The sequence below is a fragment of the Endocarpon pusillum genome, assembly GCF_000464535.1.
Source record: "Endocarpon pusillum Z07020 unplaced genomic scaffold scaffold3589, whole genome shotgun sequence".
Classification (NCBI taxonomy): domain Eukaryota; kingdom Fungi; phylum Ascomycota; class Eurotiomycetes; order Verrucariales; family Verrucariaceae; genus Endocarpon; species Endocarpon pusillum.
In genome coordinates, this window is record NW_006916339.1 from 13,567 (window position 1) to 40,244 (window position 26,678).

The 26,678-nt window shown below is 41.9% G+C and overlaps 4 protein-coding genes across 4 annotated transcripts; 2 read left to right on the plus strand and 2 right to left on the minus strand.

Annotated features, from left to right (window-relative positions):
* Nucleotides 1-11,318: 11,318 nt before the first annotated feature.
* Nucleotides 11,319-12,050, plus strand: EPUS_09050 (uncharacterized protein; the record flags this gene model as incomplete). Its single annotated transcript, XM_007804781.1, has 1 exon — nucleotides 11,319-12,050. The coding sequence occupies one exon, from the start codon at nucleotides 11,319-11,321 to the stop codon at nucleotides 12,048-12,050; it is 732 nt and encodes a 243-aa protein (XP_007802972.1).
* A 1,151-nt stretch (nucleotides 12,051-13,201) lies between these two features.
* Nucleotides 13,202-13,561, minus strand: EPUS_09051 (uncharacterized protein; the record flags this gene model as incomplete). Its single annotated transcript, XM_007804782.1, has 1 exon — nucleotides 13,202-13,561. One exon carries the CDS (start codon nucleotides 13,559-13,561, stop codon nucleotides 13,202-13,204), a length of 360 nt encoding a protein of 119 aa, XP_007802973.1.
* A 987-nt stretch (nucleotides 13,562-14,548) lies between these two features.
* EPUS_09052 (uncharacterized protein) lies at nucleotides 14,549-15,679 on the minus strand (the record flags this gene model as incomplete). The annotated part of the gene is made up of 1 exon (XM_007804783.1): nucleotides 14,549-15,679. One exon carries the CDS (start codon nucleotides 15,677-15,679, stop codon nucleotides 14,549-14,551), a length of 1,131 nt encoding a protein of 376 aa, XP_007802974.1.
* A 5,111-nt stretch (nucleotides 15,680-20,790) lies between these two features.
* EPUS_09053 (Citrate synthase) lies at nucleotides 20,791-22,495 on the plus strand (the record flags this gene model as incomplete). Its single annotated transcript, XM_007804784.1, has 6 exons — nucleotides 20,791-20,799; nucleotides 20,856-20,920; nucleotides 20,985-21,069; nucleotides 21,379-21,896; nucleotides 21,953-22,253; nucleotides 22,307-22,495. 6 exons carry the CDS (start codon nucleotides 20,791-20,793, stop codon nucleotides 22,493-22,495), a joined length of 1,167 nt encoding a protein of 388 aa, XP_007802975.1.
* Nucleotides 22,496-26,678: the final 4,183 nt, after the last annotated feature.

Here is a 26,678-nt window from a genome sequence, read left to right on the forward strand (position 1 = left end):
TATATTATTATTTTAAATATTAAATAAAAAGAGCTACTTCTTAATATTTATATATTATTTAATAATTATTATCTTTAAGTCTTTAAAAAATTAAGAATAAAACTATAACATTTTAGGCTTTAATCACAAGGACGGCCCTGCAGCTCGTTGTGCTTCTCCTTTAGCAAAAGGATATCTTCAGTATTTCGAGGCCGGAACTCTATCTTCCCAATTTGCTTTAGCCAAAGAAGCGTTGGAGATGAATGCATCGTGTTCATACTGGATCTCGGCACGGGATAGAATTACTTCTCAGATTGTGGTCAGAGATGCCGACCGAGACCCGGCGTTGGCAGGAAAATCCCAGCAAGGTTATATTCTACCCCAGATCATTCCCATGGGAACCATAACGCGTCGGGCCGTTGAGAATACCTGGCTTACGGCATCTAATGCAAAGGAAAATAGGGTTGGTTCGGAATTGAAGGCGATGGTCAAAGCCCCGCCTGGTTACTCCTTTGTTGGTGCAGACGTTGACTCTCAAGAGCTCTGGATTGCCTCATTGGTTGGAGACGCACAATTTCAGCTGCACGGTGGTAATGCTATCGGGTTCATGACACTAGAAGGCACAAAAGCAGCTGGCAATAAACAGAGCATTAAGCAATTAAAGGAGATCCTAATTAGCAGTATTCTGTAATCCCTTATTCCAAAAGGTCCTAAATCCGCCTAGTAATTTTAGGACCTTAAGTTAATTAGACTCCTCTATAGCCTTAAAGCTCTCTGAAGTCCTTTACAGTCTCTGTAAGATAAGCTCTATTGATAATAATAACCATGAGAAGCGAGAGAAGCTTAAGGGCTTTAAAAACTGGCCTCGTTAGTCCAATTTGGCCTATTTACGTCTAATAAAGAAAGAGCTATAGAAATACATCGCCCCTAGTCTACTGAACGACCCAGATAATCACAGAGCCGCAAGAGCAGCCTATATCCTAAAGAGGGACGTAAGCAATAAGCTGTTTTAGGGCATTAAGGCTATTAATGACTCACGGCTTATCTGGAATCATCTCAAATCTGTATGCTTACAAGCCGGACAGGGCGTTATCTACACGTCCTTACAAGAGCTCTTCTCTTATCCGGCTAATTACAAACCCTTTGGCCTTAAGAAGTCTATTAATGCTCGTATTAACAAGCTATCAGCTATTGTCAAGCGGATTCGTATAGCTATCAACCTTATAAGGGACATTTAGAAGGATATTTAGATTATTTAACTTTTTAAAGGCCTTCTTACCTAATTTGATAGCAAGAAAGAGCATATTCTTAATCAGAAGAATATAAAGCTAGCTAACGTTTAATAGATACTCGCTTCTAAAGAAGTATAAATTAATGTAGACCTTAAGACAGGCCTGTTATCTAAAGTAGCTATAAGCGTAAGATTCAAGAGCAGGCAATATAAGAACCTAGCTAAGATCTAATACTATAACTATAATAAACTTAGCTACTTTATAAGGGACTACAAATTAGCTAAACAAACTAAAAGAAGTACTAACAAAAAGAGAAATACTACTAAGTCAAAGTAGCTAGCCTCTAAATGCTATATTAATTAGGCGAAAGCCAAAAATAGCACAGATAGTGACTCTGAACAGCAAGAGTTCTCTTATAATGTTGTTTATATAGTAAAGTTAACTAAGCTTAATAAAGAACGTAATTAGTATATTAATTCCTGTGCTAGCAAATATATTACTAGCTAGAGTAGTTAATTTTAAGTACTAACAACTACAAACAAATAATTTACTACTGCTAACGCTAGTATTATTATAGCTAAATAAGTTAGTATCATCAGAATTAAGACAGAAGATAGCTATATAGATATTAATAACGTAGTATATGTACTAGCCTGTATAAGTAATCTCTTATCTCTTAGCTAATTAAAGTTAAATAAAGTGAAATACATAAATATAAATAACTATATAGTACTTGTTATTAATAAAGAAATTATTACTTATGTAACTCTTAAGGATAACCTTTTCGTACTTAATAGCACTCACGCTACTATACTGATGGCTATATAAGATAGACTAACATTCAAAATAGCTAAGAATCTATAATAGCAACTATAGCATTATTAACTCAGCTACATAAGTTATGTTTAAGTTACCTAAGCCAGCAGAATGTCTACTAGTATAAATCTAGCCACTTTAGACACAGATCAGGTTATCTTTAAGCTAAATCTAGTTATTTCTGAAACAAAGCTAACTAAATAGCAAAAGAATAGTCAAATCTATAAGCCTTGCGTTAAGAGTAAGCAGATGCGGATAATTCATTATAAAGGAGGACAAAAGACTATAAGGAAACTTGAATTAGTATACTTTAACTTATAGGAACCTTATTACTTTGTCTTCTTCTGCAGTAAGTATTATGCTATAGTGTTAAAGGACGACTTTATAAAGAAGAGTTAGATAGGCTTCCTAACGCAGAAGTCAGATGTATACAAATACTTTAAGAACTAGCATACTATAGTAATAGCTAAATTAAGGTATCTTTTAATAGCGCTCTAAATTAATAAAGAAGGAAAATTTATAAGTATTACTTTTAAGGATTACTGCAAGATAAAGAGCATATTTATTAGCTCCTTTGTACCTTATACTCCTAAGCATAATAGTAGCGTAAAGCAAGCATAAAAAACTATTTATATAATAAAGAACTTAATGCTAATTAATAATAGCCTATTAAATCACTTTTAGGCTAAGGCTATAAATATTACTAATTATATTTAAAATCAACTACTAACAAAAGGAATTAAGACAACTTTTAAACAAGCTTAAACTAACTAGATACCCTATTTTAGTTATCTATAAATATTTAGTAGTACTATCTATACTTATATCCTTAAAAAGAAGCGACAGAAGTCTAACGTTAAAAGGACCTAGACTAGCATTCTAATAAAGTATATATTAATTATAAAGCAAATCTGTGTATAAAGTCTTATATAGTAAAATGCTTATATTATCTTAGTATACTCTATTAATAAAAGATATAAGAAAGCTAATCTTCTAATATAGCACTCTTTGCCTCCCTTTATAAATACTTTACAAAGAATATATATAAAGAAGGCATAACTAGATACTCTTAAAAAGAGAGATAGGCTCTAAAAGTAAGCTAATAATACTACAGATCTACTTAATTTTATACTCTTTTTAAAAGGAGGATTAATTAAATAAGACTAAGATATGTCTAAGAGAATTAGACTAAGTAAGTTAAGTATATAGCTAGTAAGAGAACTATCTATTATAAAGCAGCATAAGATAAGTAAGTAATAATTGTAATAGCTCTTTAGCTAGGCAAATAAGTCAGGCATAAAGGTTATAAAAAATCTTGTTATAAGTTAGAGGACCCTTATAAAGATTACAAAAGATTCTGTTATATTAAGACGGTTCGCCCTTATAATAAATATAATAAGAGGCACTTATAAAGCCTAGGACGCTAAGGCTACTAGTATTACAGGAGTTATCTTAGCGTTAAAAGAAGTACATTTAAGTAAGAGAAGTCTTAGTATACTTACAGGTAAAGAGAAAATATAGCTAGGCTATAACAAAGTAATATAGTTAGGTAAGCGTCCTAATATACTTGCAAGGGCTATAAAGGTAAAGTAGCTTGATTACTCTAAAGACCTAGATAAGGCAGCTAAAAAGACTATTAATATAATAGATATTAATAAGTACTCTAGTATAAGAGAAAGTTTATTATTAGTATACAGAAACAAGGGCTACTTAAAGCTAGATAAGCTAAGGATCTATATATAAGCAGTAATAGACCCTGTATACAGTAGGCAATAAAGAGATGTAGTAATAAAGAACTGCAGAACCTGAGCACCTACCAAGCCTAGAGAATTAAGAGGCTTCTAGAGGGCCGGAAGTTAGTAGGGTGTAAATAGGTGTTCAAGATCAAGAGAGATGAGAATAGCCAGCTAGCAAGATACAAGACACGGCTTGTAGCACAGGGCTTCTCACAGATTTATAGGATTGACTATAAAGAGACGTTTGCTCCTACTGTCAGAAGAGAGTGTCCCTCAGGATGTTTCTTGCTATCGTTGCAGCAAAAGATATAGAACTACACTAGATGGATATAGTTGCCGCCTATCTGGCTAACAAGTTAGGAGAAGAAGATGAGCAGATATTTATGCAGATCCCTGAAGAAGTACTACTTAGGGAAGGGCTAAATAGAGACTAATAGGCGTGCAGAATTATTAAGAGCCTATACAGACTTAAGCAATCTGCAAGGAAGTAGAAAGAGAAGCTTGTAAGCGTCTTAAGAGCTAACAGATATAGCACGCTGAACAGAGATCTAAGTATACTAATATCTAGCGATGAAAGAACAATTATTAGTACGTACATAGATAATCTGCTACTAATAGCAGAGGATCTAAAAGCCATCCGCTAAATTAAAGCCCTTCTCTAGCAGATAAGCGTCTTAAGAGCTAACAGATATAGCACGCTGAACAGAGATCTAAGCATACTGATATCCAGCGATAAAAGAACAATTATCAGTATATATATAAATAATCTGCTGTTAGTAGCAAAGGATCCAGAAGACCTAAGAGAAGCGAAGATAATTATTAAGATAAGAATTAAAAGAGACAGAGTTTGCTAATAGTTATAGGTTAACTAGACTATTTATTTAAGAGAGATTCTTATTATAAAAGGCATAATAAACTATAATATTATAGTTATACTAATAAAGCCTAGCACGTTTATAACCTTAGACAAAGAAGAAAATATAAAAAGAAACTAATATTTAAGTATATTAGACACTAATTAGAAAATTATTATATCTAGTATATAGCATAAGGCTAGATATTAGTTTCTATATTAGTTATTTAAGCTAGTAATACGCAGATTTATATATAGGGCACTTTAAGGCTATAAGAAAAGTCTTATAATACCTTAAAGAAACAGCAGAGATAAGCCTTAAGTTTAGAGTTAACTATGTTATACAGAGTACTTTTTAAAAAGAGCTATAGCTATACAAATATATAGATACTAGCTTTATAAGAGATTTAAATAATAGAAAATTAATAACAAGTTATTTATTTTTATTAAATAATATAGCTATCTCTTAAATATTTAAGAGGCAAAAAACAGTATTAATATCTAATATAGAGGCTAAATACTTAGTTATAAGAGCAGCTATAAGACAAGCTGTATAGATTTAACACCTCTTAAACAAATTCAGAGTAAAGCAAGCAATAATAATACTTTATAAAGATAATAAAGGCTGCTTAAAGCTAATATAAAACTCTAAGCAATATAATTAAACGAAGTATATTAATATTTAGTATTATTATATACGCTAATTAAAAGAAGAAAGAGAAATTCAGACTTCCTAAGTATTAATAAAGGATATACTTACTAATAAACTTACTAAGGCATTCCCTAAGGACGCCTTTATATAATTCCATATTAAGATAGGCCTTATTCGAATTAAAGAATACTAATATAGCACTATTAGAGAGCGTTATTAGCGCATAAGGATTCCTATGCTATAATGTAGAGAACCTAATCACGTGAATTTAGCTGTACGGTATAGCCAAATCCTAGATTCGCAACTATATAACCACGCAAGCTATTCAGACGCTGTTTTCAAGGCTGTGGCATCTACAGGCCTTGATAAAGCGCCCTGAACAACCTTAGAGCATACGGCACTGCAAGGAGGACCGCAGGCGGAAGCGCAGGCTAATGCCGCAGGCAAACAATCAGACAGGTATGACCCTCTCTCTAAGCTGCTAACTTAGGACAATTAGGTGCAGTTTGAGCAGAGAAGGAGAGCTGCACGAGTCAACTACTTGCAACAGCGCGTATAGCTGTTTGTAGTAAGTGCGGCTTAAACAGCAAGGGGAGTATTGAATTGCTGCCAAGCCGCTAGCTTAGTAGTCGTCACATGACCTAGGGCTATGCCGGAACAGGCATAGCGCCATCAGCCACCAGAGTAAGATTATACTTGAACTTTGGACAGGAGTCGGATACGACTTCTGGACGAGTTACCAAATCAACCAGTTGAGAGAGTATAGACATCCATAGATAGCAGAAGCAATTTAGCGTTATATTCAACAGCTATAATAAAAAAGAATTAAATAAAAGAACTAGTCTTTTAATATGCTTATTAAAGATTAAGAGGCTTATTAGATATTAATTAAGTTACTCTTCTTAACAGTTAGAGTTATTATTAATAATTAATAAGTCTTAGAAATTATAAAGAATAAATATTTTGTTATTTATATATTTAGCTTATAGCCTTTATAGTTTGTCCTAAGAGAAATAATTAAATAATTAAGAAGAAAGAAATGCTAGTTTTATTATACTTTTATAGCTACTTTAGCAGATCCTATAAATTAGATATAATACAAAGAAATAACTTTATCATCTAAGGTCTCTCTCCTTCTAACAAAATAAGCTTAATAAAGAAGCTTCTTAGGCCTTCTTTAGACATTCTAGGTCTTTCTCTTACAAACAGGGTCAATTAGCTTATATAATAGCTAGTAAATAAAGCAGAGCATAAATAGAGTTCAGCTTAAACAGAATAAGTGTAACAGAGAGTACTAAAGAAAGAATATAATAATTTAGTAGCCTAGTATACTTATTTAATTAAAGAAAGGATAGGATAAGCTAGGTAAAAGCCTATCTAACTTATTTAAGAGAAGTAAAGCTTACTAAAGCTGCCTCCTTGCTTACCTATTTAGTAATTTTGAAGCCAGGCTTATAACCTATTAAAGTTCTTACTTTATTATATTATGTATACTCTTATTTAGATTTTCTAGTAGCTACCTAAATAGGATTTCCTATGCTATAGCATAGGAAATCAGGGCACGTAACGTGCTAGAGTAGCACTAAGCCGCTTTAGGATTTGGTTATATATGTACAGCCAAATCCTTTTGGCAGTTATAGCAGCTTGTGCTATACTATAAAAAGGTTATTAGCTATATAGCTATACTAGCGTTTAAGCTATGTTACTTAATAATAAATAACTAGACAGAGATCTCTAACACAGAAATAAAATAATATTTACAGACTTATATAGACTTTATATAAAATAATTAGAATAATCTTCTTTTGAATATTAAATTTGTTATAAATATAATTATATTAGAATCGACTTAGCTCTTACTATTTATAATTATATATGAATATTAATTAAGAATAAGCTTTAATAAGCCTGAATCTATAGAGATAATAAGAATATATATAGCCTTAAGAAAGGTGAAAAATCTAGCAAAGCTAATAAAAAAGATTTAGAAATAAGTATAAAAGTATTTAAAGACTATGTAATTATAATAATAAGAATAGGCGAATAAGTATTGCTAGGAAATTAATTTTAAAGAAGAAGATAAGGTCTTACAATGGCTCGAAACTAGAACAAGTCAATAGTCCATAGATTACTAAAACGTAAGCTGAGGAGTCTATCTACAGTGCGGCTAGCGCTCTACTCTATATACTCCTCCATCAAACACAAGGGGTGCTACTAGTTAACCTGCGCGGAGGATCCGACGGAGTATCTGCAGGGCCAGAAGCGGTAGCTTCCCTCTAGAGGAGATTGTACTTCCTTAAAGGGGTCGTATCAATCTCCGGTTCCATGGTACTCGTACGGGGAGCCACGTGCCGTACGGATGCCTCTATCGGCGGCATAGTAGCATCCATTACAGGTCTAGCTATTAATAAAGAATATTAGCATAATAAGACTTTATAAGAAACTTAATTTAAAATAAATTAGGCTATTCCCTACTATAAAGAGGCTTAAGTAAAGTTTTCGTTTAGAACTGCCCTTATTAATAAGGATTTATAATGTGTTTTATATATTACTGCTGACTAAGAACCCTGTCAATCCTCTGCTAGGGTAGAAGTACTTATAATCTCTGCTAGTAGAGACAGAAGAAGAGGAGGCGTAAGAGATTAAAGATATAATTAATATTAAGAGAGTAGGCAAAGCATAGAAGATATAAGCAAGATAAATAGGCTGGCTAGAGGACCTGACCTATTACCTTATCTTAAACTTTAAGGGCTCTAAAGACTTGCTTAGGGACTATTTTGAAAGGCACCTAGTGAAAGAAATGCCTAATTAGTTGATTTGAGGCTGAGTACAAAAAATCTAATAAGGATGTTATGTAATAGATTTAGTTATATATATATAGTTAAATATTAGACTAACCTAATAGGGAATTGCTAGACTTAATAACATTAGGATAGAAGTAGACTTACTTTCTTATGTTCTTAATTAAGGGTAATTAATTTTTTAGAGAGGGGGGTAATATAATAAATAGTACTTGTCCTCTGCTATAGCATAGGAAATGTATATGCTAGCTAAATACTTAGAAGGCAACGCCTATAACTAACTTGCGGCAGCAAGCAAACTCCTGCTATAGGGCGCTTATTAAAGCGTGTAAGCTATCCGGATAGATTATAAATAAAGAGGTTTGCCATACCTAATTAAAGAAGCCTAAACTTTACTATATAGCAAGAGGCTAGATTAGGAACTATAAATGCTTTGTAGCCTATAACGTAACTTACATAAGCGTTGGAGTATATGTATCTGTGCACGACCACCCCCCCCCCCACCCCCCCCCCTCCTCCCCCTCCAATCTATGGACTATTGACTTGTTCTAGTTTTGAGTCATTGCAAGTATCTATCTCTTGATACTATGAAATAGTGTCAAGAATATCTTTAATAACTTGAATTTAATTCTTCTTAGCTAGCCTTTGATCCAAATATATCTTATCGTATGATCTATCTACAGCTTCGTACCGCAATTGATGAATATATAACAAGTAATATGTTACCAGAATTGAGCTTATCAGAAAGGCTAATAGATGCATTTGATTAGCAATCATCTCGAACAAAAAACGTACGAGAAGCTGAATTCATAGGAGATGATATAGGAGAGGACATAAAAGATGACACAGGGCATAATGTAAAGGATGATATGAAAAACAGAATTTGAGATTGTGATATTGTGGAGGATGAGCTTCGTACAGATTCTAATTATTTTTCCTATTTTACTTGTTTGCACAACTCGGAGGCCTTCTTTTTCTGCTTCACTCGCTTATACAACTCAGAGGCCTTCTTAACTTGTTCCTCAATCTCATCAAGCTTTCGTACGGATTCTGGTTACTCTTCCCGCTTCACTCGCTTGCACAATTCGGAGGCCTTCTCTTCCTACTTCACTCGCTTGCATAACTCGGAAGACTTCTTAATTTGTTTTCTAATCTTATGAAGCTTCCGTTTCTTATTGTCAAGCTGTATAAGCTTTGTACGGTTCGAAGGTCTTCTCAACCTGTTCCCCGACTTCATTGAGCTTCTATTTCCTGTTTCGTACGAAGTTGGAGGCCTCCTCAACCTGTTCCCTGATCTTATTAACCTTCTGTTTCTTGTTTTCAAGCTGTGTGCTGCTACTTTTCCAAATATGACTTTGGTTATGGCCTGTTACAAGTTCCGTATGAAGTCAGAGGTCTCCTTAACCTGTTCTACAGGCTTTAGGCGTTACTGTAGATGAATAGTCGTTAAATAAATCCTTCTTAATATCTCTTAATCTTATCTTATACAATATTGCACTAAAGTCCTGGTTATGTTCAGGCGGGTAAAGCAGTATCAGAAAAGGTAAACTGAGTCAAAGATAGCCTTGTAGAGGGATAGATATATAAATGAATTCTTCTTAATACCTCTTGACTTCGTACGATAAAGTACTGAAGTCCTAGATGTGTCCAGGCCAGCAAGGCGGCATCAGAAAAGGTGAACTGAGTCAAAGATAGCTCTGTAGAGGGAGCTGATACGGCAACAGGGGAGGCTTTTCTCGTAAGGGCTTTGGGTGTTGCTGCAGAGGAGTAGTCATTAAATATATATAAAGAGAAAGAAGAAGAGTTATTTAATAGATCTGTCACTTAACACTCTTTAATACCTCATACAGTGACTCATCTCTGCGTTCCCTTTAATCGAGTCCCTTAGTGAATCATACTTCCTAACTATGAATGCTACCTGCCAAACTTAAATACCGCCTGCTAAACGTAAAGTGAATACCACCTGCCAAAAGTGAATGCTAAGATCGTACAACGATTCTTGCTATGTAATACTCACTTCTTTCTTACCTCTTTCTCCTCTTTTCTTCTTCAACTTTATCAAATTTTTCATAATGTATGTATCCTACAAGATCCCCTACTTACCCTTCCCTTGCACAATGTAACTAAGAAGATACTAATCATGATGCAGGGCTTTAGTTGTATACGATCCGAACCTCACTGCCCTCCGCGCCCTTCCAGCAGAGCAGGGAATTCCCGTGCTTACGGTTGCTAATGAAGAGCTGGCACCGTGGGTCCATTCTCCTTAAGGCCGTGCCGTGTTAGCCTTGCCTGGACGAGTAGTACCTATCGTACGAGGTGCCCTTCGTCCTGAGCAAGTTGGCTTTCATCGGCCTTCGTACATCAATAGGATCCTTATACAGTCTCGAGGGATCGTACAGGACCCTCCTTGTGCCCGGTGTGCAGAGCGGCTACGCCCTTTTACTGAGTGTCGTCGTGTTCCAGGTTACTTCGGTGGGTGTTGCGGGAATTGCAAGTGGCCTGATGCTGCTGCCTCCTGTACGGCCCGAAATCCAAACGAGGCGCCCGTACAGGTCATTAAGGAGGACCATCTGCTGGAAGGGCCGCGGGAGGGCGATCAAGACAACCCGATTGTTCTTCAGTGAAAGGTACGTACGATATTTTCTTAGTCTTTGCGAGCGAGCACTCACCACTGCACTGCCCTGCCTCCTAGTCGTACAGGATGTGTACGACACCCAGACGATAGGCTTGCACTTCTACGCAGTGTCTGGGACCAGTAGCCGCAAGGTGAAGCCAAGCAAGCCCGAATAGAGTAATCACAATCAATTCTATGAGCTCGTACGATGATTTTACTAGTAGTAGTGAGGTTTCCAGAAGTCTATGAGGACTCTTGATGTGAGGAGTTGGTGCGGAGTTCCAAATTTTGATTTTGATTTTCAAAATTTTGATGTGTCCTCAACCCAATAATAGTCCGCCGTACTCGTACCGGGTCCTCAGTCCCACTGAAACAACCTCTTTCGGTTATTCAGGCCACTGGCAGCTGTCGGATGTGACTGCTGCAATACCTAAGTCAATGTAATACTTGTTTGAGTATCAGTGGAACCATGCTGACTCAGACTGTGTTGGCGTGACATGTGTCTACGATGATGCCGTGTGAACAATAATGGCGAGTAATGTCTTGAGGGGCAATACAACCTTCTCCAGCAATTGACTTATCAAGATTGCACACTGCTGTGTATCTGCGGCCAAACAGCTTACAACCCAAACGCCATGTCCACGAAGACGCATCCAGTCGAGGGGTCAGACGTTCAGCCATTCCAGGACGATAACTCTGTTGTCATGGAAAGCCCATCTGTGGAAGCAGAGGGAGGCGTCAAAGAGACTATCATCAACCCGCCCGAACAAGAATCCGTACCTAGGATATCCTTGAACTGGACACTCGACCCAACACCCCACTCCTTCAGTACTGAACTACCGCCTACAATATGTCTGATTTTGACTTCTCATGCCAACAAGCCCATCACGATCTACAACGAAGCTCTAAATCCCAGTCGCCTGCTCTCCGAAGGCAAGTTTCCAATCTTTGACCAGACCGATAACATCGAGGTTCCGCACAGGAGAAGAATATACTGCGACTTCGAGCCGCCATCCAAGATCAAAGTGCCGCTACGAGAGAAGCTATTTCATACCCTGTACCCGGCTGTACCCGGAAGTGTCTCTCGTGCTTGCAACCCCTTTCGGGCCAACCAACTGGGCCCCCAAACCCTTCTCGGAGGGCTACATCAAGCCAGGAGTCGAGCTTCCGAAAAGACGCGCTTACGGGGTGGACGGGCTCAAGCCAGGCCATCATTACAGCTTGCGAGCGGGACAAGGCTGGGGTTGGATCCGGTGGTGGGAGTACGGGGAGAAGGAAGAGGTCATGAATCCGCCAAGTGGGAAACTCGACGGCAGGAAAGTGGCATATCGTCACTCGAAGAACCCTCACCCACCCATCAGACCTGATGCGAAGAACCTCCACGATATTGACTTCTGGTGCGTCGAGTAGGACGTTTAAGCAGACACGAAGAAACATTTCATGTCTCTTCAGCAGTGCACCATCGAGGAAGGCAGAGGGAAGATCTACCCGTTCAACGTCAGCTGTGAATGACATTGCAAGAGCTACACTAGCAGTCCGCTATTGAAAATACATCTACCAGTTATATTCGAAACCTGAAAGCGCTGTGCTTTTGTTGGAGTGGTAGATGTATCTTTCCTCTCTAGCTAGACAGAATCTTGTGCCTGCACGCTGACATGGACAAAGACCTTGCAAAGCCTATAAGATTCCTCCAGTGTGCGCCTTAGTACTGTATCAGCCTCCCTCCCTCCTCTCTTCTCTCTCCAATCCCGCTCCTTTCCTCGATATTCCTCTCCCTCCTCCTAACAGTCACGGGCCCCCTTCACACAGACAAATATCGCATGCATCCAACACCACCGCATCTGAGAGAGTATACAACCAAAACCCATACCTAGTCCCATGCTCTGTCTTCACAGAAGCCAACGCAGCACATACACCATCATTTTGGGGGAAAAAGGGGAAGTTGAGAGTTGAAACATCCAGAGTCTTGTTTTTTCTCAACCACCGGCATCTGGCGTTGTCATGATACATTGGGGGAGGCTGAATCAAAGGTGGGCTTTTCGCTACTATTCACTACCACCCACCCGCGGTAGATTTGATTCGGGTTGATGCTTTGAAAAGAGAGGCACATTGCACGGATACCCACTTTTTAATCCTCGAAATTCGGGGGGATATTTTGGTGAGTTTGTAGGGAGGGAGGAGGCACTTGCTTGGATTCATAGACGTCTAACTTACGGTTTTCATGTTGTTTCCTGTTTGTGGTTTGGGGGATCTAGGGAGGGATGATTGGACAGAAAGACATGATGGCGGTCCATTTCAGATTCTAGCACTTCGTGGTGTTTTTCTCGACTATTCGCCTCGGTTCTGCCAGGACAACGTTGTGTCCGCTGCGGTCTGACTCTCCGCTTCTTTCTGACTTGGCCATCTCGGCCATGATGCGTACATGTTCTCTAAGAAATCAATTTAATTTTTCTTGATGCTCCTCTGTCTTGCCTGTGTCTACCATGCACGTCTCTCTCCTGCTTCGATAAGTCAACCGTCAAACTTTACCAAGGTTCTCCTCGTCGAAACTGCCAGGTATCGTCTTCCACACACCCTCTCTCCATCTCTCACACACATCCCCCCTCCCCTCCCCTTTCACCTTAACCCCCTGATTCCCCTTCTCCTTCCCCGTCCCCTTCCCACCATCCCCAGCACCCTCATCCGCACCCCTCACATCGACATTACTCTCCCCGACCGCTGTGACACTCTCATTGCGGCTCTTGGTCCTCAACTCCACCAGATCCTCAATCCTCCTCTGCTCACGCTTCATCAGAAGCCACTGAAGCAGTATGCCCACGAGGACGGCTGCCAGAAACGCCGGGAGGAGGACCAGGAACGCGAGGTGCGCTTTATGCATGTTGGGATCCTGGACGCTCAGGCTGAGAGGGAGCTGTTTTGTGAGGTGTTGGTGATTGGCGGTGCCTGAAAACTGAGCCGTCGATGACTGTCTGTGGGTTGGAGTTAGGGTGAGAAAGACAGGTTTGACGTTTCGTGAGGAGTGAGGACTTTCGCGTGAGGAGACGGTTGCTGGTTGAGGGAGGAGGGAGATAATTAAGCTCTTGATTCCGCTCTCCGTTGCGGATGGGTTTTTGCTTCGTGCTGATCGATTCGCGCTGACTCGGAAGCCGGCAGATGTATGATGGATGGGGTGATGGACTAGTGAAATATGGGGTTTGCTCAGTCTTCACCTGAAAGATGAGGTTTGGCTGGGGAGTGGGAGGAGCGAGGCTAGATATTTCTGATGGATGGGCTCTTTGCCCACGACTTTCAACCGTTGCGGCTATGCCGGGACTTGGCTTGACGAATTAGAGCGATTTGTTGCACACTGTTGTTCTTGGGAGTGAATTCTGTAGTATTTGCTTACTTCGAAGGTGAAGTGTTTGGTCAGCGTAGTGAGGTTGAGGGAAGAGTGAGAGATTGACAGGACTTGAGATGCTGTTTAGTACTGATGTGCCACATGGAACCTCATGAAATTTCTTATCCACAAAGAGAAAAGAGTGCAAAAGAGATAAAAGGTGGTACAAAGTTAAAAAGGCCATATGTTGTATGAACGAAGATCAATTTTCACTGCGAGCTGAAGTCACCCGCCTTTCAACCTAAACAAGTCACAAAGAAGACACTTATAAGAACACCACCTTCATGTATACACATCCATCCATCATACCCTAGGTAGATTTAAGAGTCCATGAAGCTGCCTCTAACTAATATCAGCACCAAATCCAGGACGCAGACTTCTCACCGCGGTATATTCATTTCCAAACGATCTAGTCCTCCAGATGGGTTTATCTGTCATCAGCAGTATATCCCAAGCAAAGACATATGTTGGATGCATTCATTTCGTTTATCATCCTTTCTTGCCAGCAAACAGCCGCGTCAATGAAGACTGCTTGACAGGTGTACTGCTAGCAGCCGTGCTGATTGGCAGATATGTCAAGTCATCGACTTTTTCAACCCATTCCAACTCCTCCCTTGCAATTGCACCACCTTTTGGAAGGGATTGACGACCATTAGATCCACCACTGTACTTTTTTAACCAATCCTTTAGTCGTGCAACCGACTTCTCGGACGCCTTGGACTCCTGCATCTTGCTGAATGCTAAGATCATTGTATCGTACTCTCCCACGCATATACGGAGCTTCTCCATAGTATCAACTCGTAACTTGTCGGCATCTTCCCGAAAGGTGCCGTTGTGGATTCCACTTTCTGCAATGTTACGTTCGTCCAGCGTCCGGAGTTGAGCCTCAAGTTGAGATATCTGATCCTGAAGATATAACAGAAGGCGAACGTGGACATCATCGAAGCGACGGAAGATCAAGTTCTGCGTTTCGGTCATATGAGATGCAAGCCCTGGATAGCCGACATACTGCTCAGGTGATGTCTGTCTTTGATTTTGGGAGATTGTCGACATGAATCGAAGATACTTTGGGTCCGACTGTTGACGTTTACGATGAGGTTTTAAAGTATAGGCATTGGTGCCTGGTTGAGGGATCTGGATGGTGGCAGAGTTGGCAGAGTAGGCGGATGAAGCGCTAGATGAAGCAATTGAGCCAGAGGGATTGATCTTGCCCAAGTTATCGGTGACTGGCGACATGGGCGGCGACCTAGGCTCAAGATCAGACCGACGCCGGCTCCATCGTTTGAATTTGGAGTTTGGTGGATTGGCCGATGTTGGTGATTTGGCGACATGCATCATGGCAAGAGGCGGAGCGGGCGGCTGAAAGGTCTGCGTGGGTGAAACAGGCGGAGGATATATTGCTTTTGCTGGCAAGGATTCTTCTGATACTGTTCGCGTAGGTTGGGCTACCTCAGAAGTAGAAGCCGGCTTCAATTGTTCATGGTTTACCTCCACACGCAACGGTATTACTTTTGATCGAGGCCCAGCCACGGCAACCAATGGCACCGCAGCCTCATCGGTTGGAGATGCATGAATTTCTTCTGATAAGACTGCCATTGATGGTGATGGAGGAGTATCCATTGTAGAGGGGAGCTGGGAGAAAACAGGTGCTCAGAGAGGCTTTGAGGGTGTGCTTTGGTTGAGGACGCATAGGAATAGTTATAGTCCATGCACTGATTGACTGCTCATGCTAGACCTCGGTGTGGAGTGATAATGTTCGTTTGGTACACTAGAATCAAGAGTGGTAGCTCGAATGTGGAGAGAAAAGTGGTAAATCCAGGAACGATGTGTCCGTCGAGACCAGAGAAGCTATGCAGCTTACCGAAGTTTGTGAGAGGGTAATGAACCGCTAGGATCTCGCAGAACAATGCCTGGTGAACTCAACCTCCGTTATTGTAAACTTCGCGCTTGTTTTTCTTGTTTGTTATCTTGAAGTCACCAGACGCCTTGTGGGAGCTGAATCTCGTCGTCTCGCCGCCTCGCCGCCATTGCGGGCGCTGTCTAGTCAGTGTTCATGATGCCAATTGGATACGAGCAAGGCGTCAAGCCCGATCCTAGAGCAGAATATGGAGTAAGAGGGAAAAGCGAGACTGGCTTCAGAGGGCAAGGTTCAGGATCAGCTGCGGGTTCCTTGCGAATCATGATGTTGGTGGCTAACGGAGTACGGCGGACTGTTACAGAGAGCCAAACCAGATGGCGCTACTTTGAGATGATTCCAGGGTCCCCAGGGCCTGGGCCATTCAAGCAGCCCATTTGCTCCCGCTTAAATATTCTCGTTCTCATCAAAAAGTCAATATTTAACCATGGAAGACTTGGAAGGATACTTCCGCTAACGTCTCCTGAATGTCACTTGAGCGATTAACGGCTCGGCTTGTCCACTAATGCAATATTGCATGCTTTCGTCGCTGGCATTACTACGGTACCTGGCTCAAGGATGGTACGGCGCTAGTATATTTGCACCAAAACAAGTTTCAAACGTAACATCTAAGCCTTGAGCAGTTAGACGGTACTATTGTGACCAATCGATATGGAAAGTATTCAAAGAAGCTTCTAGACATTGATGTGGCGCTGTATCCGAACCAGCTGTTACTAGCGCCGTGCTACGAATACTTATGCCCCTACCGTAGTAGTTGCCGAGTCTCACCGCCCTGCTAGTACGTACATCGTAGTATGAACAGAGCTTGTCGGCCGTACAACGTTAAGCTGGCTCAGGGCATGAAGCTTTCGAGTGACTAAGTTCTTGGTCGACGTTGAGCAATAGTGATCTCTGGTGCATTACGGTAGTATGGATAAGTACTGGCTTTTTATGCTAGCATTTGGCCGAGTCGAGACACCATTTCATGTCTGCAAGCCAGCAATAATCTGAGACGTCAATATTCGCTTGAAGCGTACTCGAGTATCGTAGCTAGGTAGAACAAGTCACGATTATTGTAAGCGAAAAGGATATAGCATCTCTTTTAATTTCTTCTAGTCACCTCTACCTCTTATCTGTTGATCAATGTACCATCTAGTGAACCTGGATCTTTCGCAATGCCTTCCTTCAATCCCTCAAATAAGCATGTGCGTGCATATTGTTGGATCAGACAGCTTCCCATGCTCGACAATAACCGACATGATGTAAGACGATAGTTGGCTCTGTTCACTGCACGGAAACGATGCGTGCCATCAGGCTTGCCAAGGCACGCAGCTAGCATCTTACCAGTCGTATAAGTGTGGGAAACATTTTTGTCGATTCGGTAGGCGCCCCCTATATGGACTGTCAAGAGCCTGTTCTTGAAATCGTATTGCTTCCTCCATCTGACCTGCAGTTATGATCTTCTGTTTGAGCAGATCTTCAAGATAGATTCTGATCCAAGTGAGATGAGTCCATTCAGGTCTCACTCGATATCTCAATGTTATCATGTATTTGTCTAATTTTGCAATCTGCCAGTGAGGGATCCAGGCAATAAACTGCATAGCCAGAAGACCTGGCGAGCCATATCTGGGATCTGGGATCTCGGGAGATGAGTAGAATTGTATGTGGCGCTTGGGGACGCGATGCGGTGTCGGTATGCAACAGAATTCTCTGAATTTGTCGATACCGGAGTGAGACTGAACTATAATGGAGCCGTTACGTCTGGAGCGGCGTCTTACATGCTCTGTGTGGATTGACGGATTTCTCTCCTCATATACAGCTAAGTACACGGCTAGATGATCTGCCGGGGGATGGGGAGGGTTGGGAGGTCGTGTTGTGATATCCCTCGCTTGCGACTTTGGTGCGAAGAAGGGAGTATATGTTGATGTTGTCACCCGAGGTTGCGTGCTACCATATTGGTCTGGCCGCTGTGATCGCGGGCCGGGCGGCTGCCCCGAAGATAACTGGCGCAAAGGTATTTGCTCCCTGAGATTTGGCAACCTCCAATGCGGCTGCGCAAGTGTACTTTGCCGAGGAGACGCACACTCACTAAGGGATGGGTGCTGCTGTCGCCTAGGAGGAGAGTCTCTAGAAGGAATGCTTTCCTCAGAGGGTGCTGAGCGTAAGGAAAGTAGTCCCATCATGGAATCCCAAGAGGCCGCTGATGCCCGCCTGCTTGGCAAGCCTTGCCATATATTGTCACGACTTGGAGAATTCCATGTTGTCGGTGAGCGTAAGTAGAGTGATTCCATCATAGAATCCCAGGAGGCAGCCGATTCCATGCGACTTGGAGAGCCTCGCCATATATCATTATGGATAGGAGAATCCGGATCTCTCCGGGAAGTGTGATCTGATCTTCCGGTCATCTGTGTGCCTTGTCCCCGTAATATCTAGGTTGTTAGTACCAACAGACCAAGATACATATATGGGCCAATTCGGTCTCATACGGTAAAAAGGATATTCATAACCTCGCATGAAATCCTAGGACCAACTTAACTATGGAGATTTGCCGCTTAGTATCTTTGGTTCATGTCTCGCCATGTTTGTGGACATTCTGTGAGGGCTGCATCACTTTCTCGCCATGTTTCGACCATGACCTGGTAAAACGAAATCGAAATTGACCGTTTCTGCAGCGAAACGAGAAATCACAGTCATTCTCAATGCACCATACATGAATGGCTCCCATAGAGGTTTATGGTGCGGCGGGTAGTGTTCTTTTGAAACATGTTTGTCCTACCCACTAACTTAGTTGATAGGAGACATGGATACGACGTCCCATCCCTGCTCAAGGAAGTTAGGACACCGAGTTTGAGGACGGGAAGAATTGAGTGCCGCTTGATCTGACACAAGATTCTAGGTCATGTTGACTTGTATTGATAAGCAAGATTGGAATTCGTCCTCAACAGATACTACATGGTGTAGGCCACACAACAACACGAAATTTTGCAGGCCCTAATCCCTAATCTCTAAGGGGCTAGGCCAACGGATTGCCAGTACCACGTGACCACAATTTCACTCTCAAAATTTTATTGGTGGTGAATCCAGCTCTGCCTCCCGTTCTCGAAAAGTCGATTAAACTTCTCTCTTACAGTGTTGATCTTTCCAACACCCTGACTAGTACGGAGCAGTGTACCAAAATAGTTAAAATATGCTGAGATATAACTTGCAAAGATGTGCACTCTTCACTACTCGCAAGAGAAGGCCCTCTGAAAAACTTTTGTCTAAATTACCATCAATGTGTGCTTAGTTTCAGCTTAACCGTTTCACATAGAATTATGCAGCTAGACATCTGAAATCTGTCACGGAGTTGACATGGAGGCCTCCTGGGGCCTAGATGGAGTCGTGGTCCGACTCTCTCTAGGGCATCTGGATAAGGATTAATATACTATTCCAACTGCATTTAAGTAACTTTGGTTACTTGGGCGTAACTCTTTTGTGAAGTTGGATCACTATCTCAAAATCCAATAAAATTATCTTATTTCGGACGCCATTTCCTTTAAAATGACACTCAAATTATGGCTAAATTATAGTTGTTTGAGTTCCCTTAGAAAGAGAGGTCTGCTATGTGTGATCTTGGGATCAATCTGGGTACATAGCAGTCGGGCGTTCCAGCTCTGTCAGACAGAAACAGCTTTTAAGGATTAAATATGGATCTGTACTATGTAGAAAGTATATCAAAATGATGCTGAGCTTCTCCTGATTTTGATAATATAGATCAATACTAATACAGATCCTAATCAATAAAGTTGACTTCTTACATAGTAGATTCTATTTTATCAAAAAGAATTCTCTATATTTAAAATCTGTATCATTAGATTCAAGAGGAACTCAGCATCATTTTGATATACTTTCTGCATAGTACAGATCTATATTTAATCCTCAAGAGCTCTTTCTGTTTGGCAGAACCACGCTGGCAATTCTCTACATAATGCCAAGGAATTCGCAACAATTATGCAATGCACAGTAATCCAGCCTTGGCCCTGGTCTACTGCACCTCTCTCTCGAAACAGCGTTGGATGTGGCAGTCACACTCGTGGCGACCGGTCGGATGAGGAAGACGATCCGAATGACGCTCATAAGATGTGAATTCAAGCCGCTTCTGAAAAATTCATGGCTGAATTCCTATCCAGATGAGCTTCTGCGGGCTCAAATAGATTATGCGTAACTAAATAAGCTAGGGTTACACTGACTCTGAGCCTTTCTTGTAGTGCCATAGAGGGTAGAAACAAGAAATATTACAATCTCTCGCAAACATTCGAGTACATTCAATGAAAGAGAAGAAATGATCCCCACTGATGTCAAACAATCTTAGGACAAGATCAATAATGATTTTGGTAATGTTCTGGCTGTAGCAAACATCAGACACTTTTTTGCAATATAACTCTCAACAGGCCAATGCGTGGGGGAGTGTGCGCTTCTGTTCACCATTGTAATCACCCTCCAAAAGGTATGCGAGATAAGCCAGTTGTGAGAAGAGCATGTGCATCGTGTTTTGCGGATGGAGAACGAGCCGACATGCGCTGCCGCTTCGGATTTAACCCGGCTTCATCAGGGAACGCGCCGACTACTACGTAGTCTCGGGTACCTTGTAGCGTTGATAGCGATGTTACGGACCATTGTCATGTGATCAAAGAGTTGCTCTTACACAAGCCGGGCAAAAAGTACCTCGGCAGCAGCAGGCCCTAATTATTATCCCCCATCCTTCCACTCATTCATCAAGCATCCCATAACATATGGTAGCCGTCACCTTTCGTTTCGGCCCATTTAATCCTTTGCTAGACTAACCAGTATTCTCACAATGCCAAAGGTAGATGATGCTTCTGGCCATGTCGAAGAGTACCCTGGCTGATACTTAACATTCAGACACTCAAAGAAACCTTTGCGGCGAAACTACCTGCCGAGGTTGAGCGAATCAAGAAGCTGAGAAAGTCGGTCACTCTTTATGTTAACTCTGGTTTACTTCCTTCAGGCTCTAACAAAACCCTCATGCAGAGTTCATGGCTCCAAGATCGTTGACGAAGTCACCCTCGATCAAGTCTATGGAGGAGCTCGTGGCATAAAATCGTTGGTTTGGGAGGTGTGTGAATCTTCTGAAATGAGAGCTTCGGACTGTCTGATCTTAGTCAAGGGTTCTGTTCTAGATCCAAAAGAGGGCATTCGATACAGAGGCAGGACGGTACATATTGTTGCCCAACACAGAAACACGAATACTTATAATACAGATTCTTGAGTGCCAGAAGCTGCTACCCAAAGCAGCTGGCGGCAGTCAACCCCTACCTGAAGGTCTCTACCTCTTCTGCACCTCCACTACCTCTTCTTAGGCTTAATCTAAAGTCTTAAAGGTTTATTCTGGCTCCTCTTAACAGGAGACATTCCAAGCGATCAGCAAGTTCGTATGCTCTCAGAAGACTGGGCAGCACGTTCCGACTTACCAGGATACGTCGTGGAGTTGGTAGACCGTTGTCCTCCAGACCTCCATCCAATGGCTCAGCTTTCTCTTGCAGTAACTGCACTTGAGCGCGACTGTGCATTTGCAAAGGCTTATGCCAGGGGCACGAATAAGAAAGAATACTGGGAATATGTTTTTGAAGATTCGATGAATATAATTGCTAAGCTACCAACAATTGCAGCGAGGATATATCATAATGTATTCCGCGAAGGCAGAAGCGTTCCGGTGGCAGTACAGAAAGACAAAGACTTTACCTTCAACCTGGTCAATCAACTGGGCTTTGGAAATAACGAAGAGTTCACGGAACTAATGAGACTCTACATTACTCTCCACGCAGATCACGAAGGAGGTAACGTTAGCGCCCATGCTACTCACTTAGTTGGTAGTACTCTCAGCTCCCCAATGCTGTCTTTAGCAAGTGGCTTCAACGGACTGGCTGGCCCATTACATGGCTTGTAAGCCCTCGTGCGAGTTTTGTTCGACGAGTTTCATGTTGACTAACTATAACCAGGGCAAATCAGGAATCGCTTAACTGGCTTCAAAAAATGAAAGCTACTATTGGCGACGACTTGAGTGATAAGGCTATTACAGACTATCTTTGGTCAACCTTGAATTCGGGACAAGTTCTCCCGGGCTACGGGCATTCCGTATTACGACAAACAGACCCACGATACCTCGCTCAACGTACATTTGCTCTCCGTCATCTTCCGAACGATCCCATGTTCAAGCTAGTCAGCCAGTTATACAAACTTGCACCGGAGGTTTTAACACAACATGGCAAGACAAAAAATCCATACCCAAATATTGATGCGGTATGTCTATTCTAGTAGTTACTCACACTGGCGTAGCTAATGCGGAATTTTAGCATTCCGGTGTTTTGCTGCAACATTATGGTCTGCGAGAGACCCGGTTCTATACTGTACTTTTTGGAATTTCACGTGCTATGGGAGTTCTGGCACAAGTGATCATCGACCGTGCGCTTGGCTTTCCGATCGAGCGCCCGAAGTCATACAGCACCGATGCATGGGTTGGCTTCGTAGGAGCGAAGCTGTAGGAGCCGGACTCAGTCACCAAGGATATTCACGAGCAACTTGAGGATTCGCCGAATCTACCAATGGAGAAGAGCAGGAGCTTTACTGGTCACGAGCATTGGTGGAGCCTCGGATTCCTGTGGTTTTTAGTGCTCTGCTGAATTAGAACATTCCCTTATGCTTTACCCAGTCGAAGTACAGCAATACTTGCGTACATACCTAGAGACTAGGTCGACGGCATACATCAGTCTCCAGGGATGGCATGTCTAGCAACGAAGACTCTAGCTGTGGTTCGTGCCTCTTGGTGGTATTCTGACTTTGAAAGGGAGTAATCGCGGAAAGAAACGAGTGTCGCAGCTGAAGGCTTTAAGGAATTGAAACTGATGGGATGCTTACTGGGCGGGCGGTAACAATGCTAGCCATCTATTATCTCCTCCGCCGTGCCTCAATTAGCGTAGTTTCGCTACGCCTCTGCGTGAAATTTTCAATCGCAAATCATGCTATGACCACAACGAACTGCTCAAATTTCTTTGAGATTTTGAGAGAACTCAACTCTGCAATTACAAAATACCAAGAATCGTCAAGAAAGACGGAAAACTGAGCTTAACATTGAGCTCAAAGCAGTAGATCGAAATGTCGATTGGGCTTTGGCGGCGAATGAGCCTGGGCCCGAATGCACAGATGAATCACCCACATTGATTCCACCAGAACTGCCTCAATTCGAGGCCAATTACGTTCTAAATCGAATTGGAGCTCCTCAGCACACAGATCTGTCTTTGATTGGGCCTTTTAAGTTCTTTTTTAGTCAATCTGTGGTAGAAACGCTCGACCAATTTCTGTGCTGAATGCTGTCTTCAAACCCCTCCTTTCTCCCTCAACGGTTCCCGCCAATGGATACCTACTACGGCAGCTGATATACGTGTATTTCTAGGCGTACACGTCTACTTTGGGTTGTACCCATTGGCAGTTCGAGATAACTACAGGATAACTCATTATATTGGTCAATTTAAGGTTTAAAACTCTTTGAGCAGATCCAGCGATTTTTCAGTCCAAATGCAGCTCCTCCGCCTACAAAAACACCTGGGTTCTATGGAATTCAACGCATTTCTGACCTTATTCGGACGGCCTGTCGAACAGCCTATGAACCTTCCTCTCATCACAATCGACGAAGCAATAGTGGCTTTCACAGGCCGTTCGAAACAAACAGTCAGGCTGAAGAACAAACCCCATTGATACAGGCTATAAGCTATAGTGTATTGGCGATCATGGTTACATTTGGGGCTGGCTGTTCTACTCGCGAATAGACAGCGTCAACGGCCTTGAAGAAAGCTGAAAAACGAGCAGGCCACGCCTGCACTTGGCAAATAAGAAGCGTACAGAAAATGCACTTTTTGCGCTGTCGAAACCTACGGCTAATACGGCCGTGGGTTGAGCATACGAGTGGCAGGCGCAGGTGCACTACTAGCCTGTGGCTAGCGCCGGGGAAATTGGCTGTACATGTACAGCCAACTTCCCAAAGCGGCCTAGCGCCATGTTGATGGGCTTGTCGATCTAGATCGACAAGGACTAGCTCCACGCTTATTGCCCCTGATCAATAAGCTCACCCTTGTACTTAAAAAGGGCAGCACTGCCAGATCTAGATAGATTCAGACAGGCAAGGACAGGACCACAACAGGTGAACAGTATCCTCCTGCAAGGCGGTACTTTAACATGCGCTCACTTTTGCGCTTATTCTACACTTTGCAAGACAGCTTTCAAAACAGCTCAAATTCTGTATTTATCTTGACGATATATTCCTTAATCTACCGGTTATGCAGTGCCTTTTATGAACAGGGACCTACTGTTTAGAGTAGGACACGCAAAAAAGCTGTGGGAGTGCCACTACAGCTTTAAAAATATCTTATAGGCTGCGCTTTGGGCGGTGTTGAGATATTTTTCAGTCCGACCCTGTTAGGATCGGAATGCGTTCGGAACGGTATATTCAGAACGGTATATTCGGCAAAGGTATATTCGGCGTTTGAGTCTTGGCGGTTTTAGCTGCAGAGCTGTTTAAATTCGGCAAAAAAGCATTTAATAACGCTAGAATCAAGGGCCATGAGTCGTTTGATATCCATTAGTCGATTTCGCCGCGTTTTAAGCTCTGGATGGCGAGCTATTAAACGCTCTACGTAGTGCTTGCCTAATTGAATCTTATCCCCCTTGCTATGGAGCAATTTAGTAACCATTCGTCGAATTTGAGCGTAATTCGGGCATAAATGCTGCCTTTGTAGATCTCGGAAGTATTGAATCAGCACTTTTTCTTCTTGTTTTGATAGCTGTTGTGAAATGCGATCAGTTTCTGCTATAGAGGGTCGCCCTGCGCGTCGATGGGCCAGGGTCGAATTTGGAACGTCGTAATAGCTCGCAGCTTTACGAACTGAGTCAAATAGGCCTAGATCAACGTCATTTGAGGCCTGCTGAATAGAATGCTCCTTGTTTGAGTCCATTTCGAGCTATTTTGGTAGAGCTATAGCTGTTCGAAATTTGAGTGTTGCCGAACGCGCTGCGCGAAAAACCGTCTCGCCAAGTGGGGTGTCTCGCCAAGTGGTAGTGTACGTTAGTATTGAGCTATTGTTGATCTGTGTCGAGCAACACAGCTTAACGCAGCGGCAGCAGCGGTGGTAGTAACAGTACCAGCAGTAGCGAATTCATGAGGGGGGGTATCAGGGACGTTTTCTATGTTAGTAGAAGCCATAGAAGGAGCTGTAGAAGGAGGCGGCGCAGTAGGAGGAGGCGGCGTAGAAGAAGGAGGCGGCGCAGAAGGAGGAGATCTTATGAGGGGTGCTATTCTTGCTATAGAGGAGGCTATAGTAGCCTCCTGGCGTGCTCCTTGAGCTATAGCTTGTTCTCTACTATTAGCATCACGTTCTGCTGCTTCTGCCCCTGTCATAAGCCGCTTATTAGCTCTATCATGACTCTTGAATTGCCTATTCCATTCTGATCTCTTAACAGTATCTGGTATTCGAGTACCAAGGTCGTCCTTTGTAAGCTCATTAGCAAATTCAACAAGGCCTTGTTGTGCGTTTGTAGCTGCTCGATCATAACGCGTACGGGCGTAACCAGTAAGCGCCTCCCTAGCCTCTAGAACCTGCAGACCAAGCCCTGTAATCTGGTTCCTATTAGGAGAGATATAAGGATTCTGTAAGTAAGAGGTAGATTGTCGTAAGGGGGATATCAGTAAGGCAAATATATAGTATGTTGGTACCTAATTAGTGATATAAATAGGCTCACTATTAATTCACTAACAAGGGTGTATTAAGGATTAAGGGATAGGCGCATCATCTTCAAATGGCTATATAAGATAGTACTTGCAAGGGAGACTAAATCGAACAAGTAATTCGCACTTACAGAGTAGCATAGAGCGTAGAGAGCCCTTGCTCATCTCTTCTTTTGTAACCTCTTATTCAGAGGAGATCTTTAATATAGCAAAAAGTGAGATTATATCTACTAGTAGCACAAATGCTTGCGAATTAAGCGTATAAGGTAACTTACTATTATTTTGAGCCTTCTCATTAGATAGCTGCTGTAATTTTGACTATATAGTAGCTCTAAGTTAATAGCTAGCTTTTTCTATACTTATTTACTATTAGGGCTTAACTGGTTAAGACAAGTCTCAACTAGAAGCTGGGTCTAAAGGGTTATTTGGGTAGAACAGGAAGTGCAGTAAACAATACTAAGATGTCTTTAACTTAGGTATAAGCTGATAACATGAGTTGACTACGAAGACTATGAAACTATCTAGGAAATAAGCGTGCTTATATAGGCTAAGAGATTCGTGCTTATGGCTGCTCACTTATAAGCGCTTGTGAGCGTTACTCATTAGTTCCTCCTCACGAACACCTTACTCAAGGTTGTCTCTGCATGAGCGTGTCCTTTCGCCAAGCCTCTTAGGCTTGGTTAGTTCTAGGGTCTCTTTATACAGGGTCTATGTAGCCTCTAAGGCCTGTCGATGCCTAGTGTATTCACATGCTATAACACTATCCCCTCCTCTCCTTAGCTTAGTCTTACAAGCTAAAAGAGTGTGTTGTAACTTCTTAGGATTTTCTAATTTCTCCTTCTGTGATGCCTTTATCTGAATCTTATATTAGCAAATTAAAGTCTTATGTTTAGTGTTAGGCTTTATCTAAAAAGATAGCCCTTTAGAATTATTATATTAATATATTATAT